The 6,106-nt window shown below is 33.7% G+C and overlaps 1 protein-coding gene across 1 annotated transcript; it reads left to right on the plus strand.

Moving 5' to 3' along the window:
- Positions 1-2,160: 2,160 nt before the first annotated feature.
- LOC127835796 (tigger transposable element-derived protein 4-like) lies at positions 2,161-3,804 on the plus strand. Its single transcript, XM_052362232.1, has 3 exons — positions 2,161-2,645; positions 2,762-2,883; positions 3,719-3,804. Exons 1-3 carry the CDS (start codon positions 2,161-2,163, stop codon positions 3,802-3,804), a joined length of 693 nt encoding a protein of 230 aa, XP_052218192.1.
- Positions 3,805-6,106: the final 2,302 nt, after the last annotated feature.

Genomic DNA, 6,106 nt, shown 5'->3' on the forward strand with positions numbered 1-6,106 from the left:
TTTGCATATTTTTATGTGTCCGGAGATACAACAATCCGAAGTAATGTATACTTTGTATTCATACAGCTGTTAATGGTTTGATGCCCAAGCGGATATCAAAAAACCTGATATGCAACCTGTATACTGTGTACCTTACTGAAGGTACAGTACAGTGTCCATGTGCTCTTCAACTGCTTTCCACAGCAAAATGCACTTAGGCCCCGGGCTTAACATTCTGGGGAGCACAACCAGTCATCATCATCTGCACCATCCGGCACGTCAACACAGTCTTTGTGAAACTATCTAGTTGGGCAATGCATGGTACTTGAACATTCTATCCATTCTGCACCTACTGTTTTAAGAATGAAAACTGCTTATTCATTTTGGCTTATAAAGACTGTAATGCAAAGGGAATATTGGTATATTACAAAAAGTAAGCTATTATAGTTAGACTGAGTTATTTCTCTTTTTTCCAGTCAATTCTGACTTTACTCACCATCCTCTTCATCACATATGCATGTATTCTTCCTGTCATTTTAAACGGCGACCATGTTTTCATTTGTGTTTGGCCATTTGAACTGAATATTTCCCTGGCCAACTGTGACACATCTTCCAAAGAGTAAAGCTGTTCGCTACAATTCTCATTTTGTCGAAGTTGTGCTGCTTATAAGGATGTGACCTTCTGTGTTAAAGTCCATAAAGTTGGTCAAATGGTTCATAAAGTCTGAAGCTTTTTTCACATTGCTATGTCCGAAAACATTCTTTATTTGAGTAAGTGTGTCTTTGTCACACGCCCCGTTTCCAAAAAGAGTATCCAGTGTCACCTGTGAATTTCAATGACATTTATTATATCACACGTGTCATATGATATATGTATAAGCTTTAGAAATTAGACTAATAATCCACATACATTATTAATCCAGGTTTCTCATTTATGTACATTTATAAGTTGAATTATTATTGTGCAAAAATAGCTCTTACAACTTCAATTTTCTTTGCAGATTCTTTTGAATACTTGTGAGGAAGATACTGATGCACTGAAATGTCAAGGTCAATGATACTTTCTAGGATACTTGCTAGAGTCCTTGCCACAATCAACTCCATCCTAGATGACATTTTGGCATTTTGTATCGAATAAATTAGTAACTGTGGGATCGATGATCTGTACCATAGCTATTTCGTACCTATTACTTTTGGGGTATTTCGTTAGTGTCGATTTCAATATTTTGAGCTATAATAGTTATAAGTCTTCTTTTGCTTCTTCTTCTTCTTCTTCGTCTTCTTCTTCTTCTTCTTCTTCTTCTTCTTCTTATGATTATTATTTCCAATTTCATTTCTTACTGTTTTGCGCATATTGTACACTTATGTTTTTTGTTTGAGCTCCGTTACAAACATAGTTGAATTTAACCTCTAGTTCGATAGCGATATTAGATGTCGAGCTCACAATCACCAATGGAGATAACATGAACCTTTACTATACACGGATTTATATTGGATGAAACAAACTCGAAATATAGTTTATAAACAGGTAAATTTTGATATATTTAGCTCAATATATACTATTCAGGCAACATTATTTCAAAATAGTCACAACTATGTGTGTATTTAAATTCAGGAGTGATGTGACCGAAATTCTAGTCGGTATTCTCGCTATTAAAAAATAGAGTGGACTATTGACGCCGAGAATCTGCCAAAGCGAAAATCATCAATAGACTCAATGGCGGCAATTTATATTGACTAGTCTAAGAGATGACGGTGTTTTCGAGAATGCACTGACTTTATCCTGGACAAGCAGACCTATGACTTTTTGTTATCTCTGCAGAAGCCTTCTTGGAGCCTTTCATCATTGTTCTCAAAGCAGCATCATAGTGTGTGTTGGTCACCTGACAAACTATGGTCTCAACCAAGGCAGTGGGTTTCTTTTGCGAGCAAATATTGTTAAAATTTAAGCTCTTTATTGGTACTTAAATACATTGCTTAGCATATCTGGTGTCTCGTGAATGAATGATTGGTTTTAATTACAATGACAATATTTACTCAAAGGTAAGTTTGTAACGGACAGCAGTATAAAAAGGGAGGTAAATAATTTTTCAAGCACTTGCAAAAGTACACAAACAGCGCAACATGTCTTCTACTAAACGAAAGTGTCTTACATTGGAAGAGCGGATGAGAGCACTAAAAATGATTGAATCCGGGAGGAGCTGTAGGGCTGTAGCGACCGAGATGGGTGTTGGCAAGACACAAATACAGTCGGTGATGAAAAGAAAACGAGAAATTATTGAAGAGTATGAAGGGGACGGTAATCTACAAACCAAGCGTCCGCGGAAAGCCACAGAATATGACGATCTAAATGACCTTGTTCACAAGTGGTTCTTAGATGCTACTGGGCGTCACGTGAACATATCAGGACCACTCCTGAAAGAACGGGCGCTCAAGTTCGCAGCAGAATTGGGGTTAGCGTCGTTCAAGGCATCAAATGGGTGGCTCGACTCATTCCTAAGACGCCATAATATTGTATTCAAAACACGGACGGGTGAGAGAGCGGAGGTGGATCCAGTCGTAGTGGATGACTGGAAAAAGCGTCTACCGACCTTCTGTGAAGGTTATCAACCGTGTGACATCTATAACATGGATGAAACAGGATTATTGTACAAACAAAGCACAAGGTAAGAAAAAAATTAAAACACGCTAATAATAAAACACATAAATAAATGAAAATATAAATAAATAAACAAATAAATTATAATTTTATATTTCAAAATTACTTTTTTCATATTTTCAGTGCGACGTTCTTCAAGAAAGGCGAGACATGTGCCGGCGGGAAGATGGCGAAAGAGCGCATCACTGTGGGTTTATGTGCCTCGGTAACGGGAGATAAGCTGCCCCCAATGACCCTTCAATTATGTAAACAATACACACGTAGTGCTCGAGAGACCATTTACAGTGGTTTAAATATAGAGTTGTCCATAAAATCTTAGGTACAAACTCATTTTTATTTAAAATCTTGTAAACTGAACGTGAAACTATTCAACATTTATTTTTGGAATGTAATCATGTCAATCAGTTAATAACATAATTGTTTTCTGGGTGTTATCATTTTTTTCATTTTCTTAATATACCGTTCTTTATACTGGGACATGCAAATACAAATAGTTCTAAAATGTATTATTTATTTTGTTAAAAATGTTTATTTTTTATAATTGTAAAATGCACAACACTAGACCAATTCTAAAGGGAGCAAAATCGTACCTGTCCTTGCACTTTCACGTACTGCACGAAATTAATCGTTTTAACGTTTTTCGTAAAAACAAAGACTGGAAACTTTGTTACCTATTTTCCAGTAGTTTTGATAATGTATTTTAACAAATTCTTTTACAAAATGCTGCTTTTTATTGTAAATATATATATATATATATATATATATATATATATATATATATATATATATATATATATAATGTGTTTTTGTATGCACATACAGCTTGCAAACTATATGCGGTGTGGATTGGGATGCCCTCAACCCACACACACATATTGACGGGAGAATAAATTGTATCGAACGGAAAGAAAAAACACATACCGGTATCAAAGTAGCTTCCACAGTTAAATCAGATAAATACATACATATACCTAATTATATATTATATTTTACTTCTTACTCCATATTTAATACATATGAGTATATGCGTTTGTCCGCATTAAAAAACTCATTTCTAATGTGCCTTGCATTCTTTTCCAGTTTCGGAAAGATTCTTTTCGCTTAGCGTGCTGAAGTCTATCGCCAGAGCAGCGTTAAGTGAGTATGGACGTGAAACAGACGTTTAACGATATCAGACCCAAAAGACGTGAAAATGCGTCAGTATTTGTGTGTCATGATGCTATCTTTCCCGCATCAGATTCAGAATTGGCGCGTTAAAAACACTATTAAGTCGTATTCAAATGTAATACATCAACGTTAAAAGCATAACGTAAACATAATGTTTCATAGTCATCAAATATCGACAATATATACATACGTTATAGTAACTTACGTCATTTAAATACACTGTATTAAAGCGGCAATTTCAATAGGTATTCTACTAGACCCAACTGACATTATATATCTATGCGTCCTCGTTTTAATTGTATCATGTAATATACCGTGACCTCTCTGAAGGAGCTTAAGGAACGTCTTGTGGCGGAGTTTGAGGATAAATAATCCATCCAGGATTAAGCAACAATGCAAGTCTCAATATATATTTGTGTCTTCCTAAACTGCCTTCAACCGATACGTCTCTTTTATTGGCCACGAGATATCATTAGCGATGAACAAGCTATGCAATCCGCGATATTCCGCGGTTTATTTACTGATGATCTATGTAAACTATGTGGTGCATTCATTTCAAACCGCTGGTATTTTCTCGTATGAACGAAGACGAGATTAAGCGCCATGTGCATAAAGATTCAATGGTGATGTGTTCTTCAAAATTGATGATTATGTTTTTCTGGTATCGGATAGACGTCACTGTTATTGAGATGTTGTTATAGAAGCGATATATTAATGTTTTATACAGCGGTGAATTTGTGCCATTTTGATAAACGCGCATTCTTTTTTTCATTTTATATGTACACATTCTTGTGTATTTAGTTTTGTTTTTTATAAATGTACAAAATAGTATTCATCTGAATTTGTACAGAAATAATATATGTATTGAGGTTGATAACTTTTCCTATATCAGAACTATGTAAGTAAATATGTAAATAATATTCTTTGTCAACGTTACATCAATGTTTTATTTTGTATGATTCATTTAAATGTATAGTCCAAAGGCGAATTATTGTCTACCTACACTAGGCTTAGTGTAAATAAATCAAAGTTCTTATTTTGTTTGAACGCACGAGTATTCCTCGCAAGTAATGTTATTTTGCGTATGGAACATATATCCAAAATCATTTAATAGGTACTGACTTGCACTTGTAGATGATATTTATTGTAAAATGATACAGATCTATAAATAAAAAAGGTGTGTATTTTTTCTCGTGGCCTTTATTTGTTGCTTTAATCATGTTCAAATTTCGTCATGAACATGATTATGAGTTATATATTTCACTGACCTGAAGGTCGTCTTGTTTATTATGTAAATGTATTGTTAACAGTGTGTATATAATGCACATATAAAACAAACGTATATCTTATTTATAGTTGAATTGAGTACTTAACTCATTTATGCCTAGTGGACTCTCCCATCCTTCTAAATTGGACCATTTTTTTCCAAAATTAGGGATGTCTAGTATATTTATTTCTATATTTAGAATATTTCTTACAGAAATTCCTTTTATCAAACATTTTTTAAAGACGCTAGGCATAAATGGGTTAAATAACTAGCTTTCCTCATGTAGTCGAATGATGCTAACAGTTCAATTTATGCATTGCTTAAAAACGGTCGGAATACTGTAAAAAAATCCATTTACTCAGCAGTTGCTTTCAGTCATATTATAAATAACATCGAATTCTGTAAAACTTATCCGTACAAAATCGAAATGTATCTACTTTTTAATGTTTAAGCTTAAAGGTGTCATCGATTCTTTTGTTGTTTCCTTGTTGTTTAAAATTTCTTTACATTATAAACCATTGTTTTTATACTATTTTCTTGTTTATTTTGCTGTTTGTGTAATACGTGTTGTATGCTATGATTTACTTACCGATACGTGCTCTATAATAATTAGAATTGCATAAATCATTCTTTTTATAGCTGACCTTCACCTCACTCTTCGTATATGTATTTATGATGTGAGTTTTTTTTTTCGAAAAGCATGTATTGCTGATAATGCAAATAAATGAACCGTATTAATATAAAATGCCCGTAATATCTGTTAGTCAAAAGCAATGTACTGTATATGTAGTTCTAATATTGTGCGCATGTATATTAGCATTGTTTTAGCAATTCTGTACTTCAAAACAATCATTATGTCGAGAGTTTCAGTGTGCGTATTTTGAATTGGTTACTCATTTCATTATTTGTTTAAGTGTGTGTACCTATAACATTTATGTATGAATTACAATATTAAATGCGTTATTCAAAATCGATTATAGCCTATACATGTAGGCGGAGTGCTACTTTTCAAATATAGACTATTGATAAATGGT

The sequence above is a fragment of the Dreissena polymorpha genome, chromosome 6, assembly GCF_020536995.1.
Source record: "Dreissena polymorpha isolate Duluth1 chromosome 6, UMN_Dpol_1.0, whole genome shotgun sequence".
NCBI lineage: Eukaryota > Metazoa > Mollusca > Bivalvia > Myida > Dreissenidae > Dreissena > Dreissena polymorpha.

Coding starts and splice junctions, on each gene's coding strand:
- LOC127835796 (XM_052362232.1), top strand. CDS start 2,161: ATGATTGAATCCGGGAGGAGCTGTAGGGCTGTAGCGACCGAGATGGGT. Junction 2,646..2,761: donor TTGTACAAACAAAGCACAAG/GTAAGAAAAAAA, acceptor TCATATTTTCAG/TGCGACGTTCTTCAAGAAAG. Junction 2,884..3,718: donor CCCAATGACCCTTCAATTAT/GTAAACAATACA, acceptor ATTCTTTTCCAG/TTTCGGAAAGATTCTTTTCG.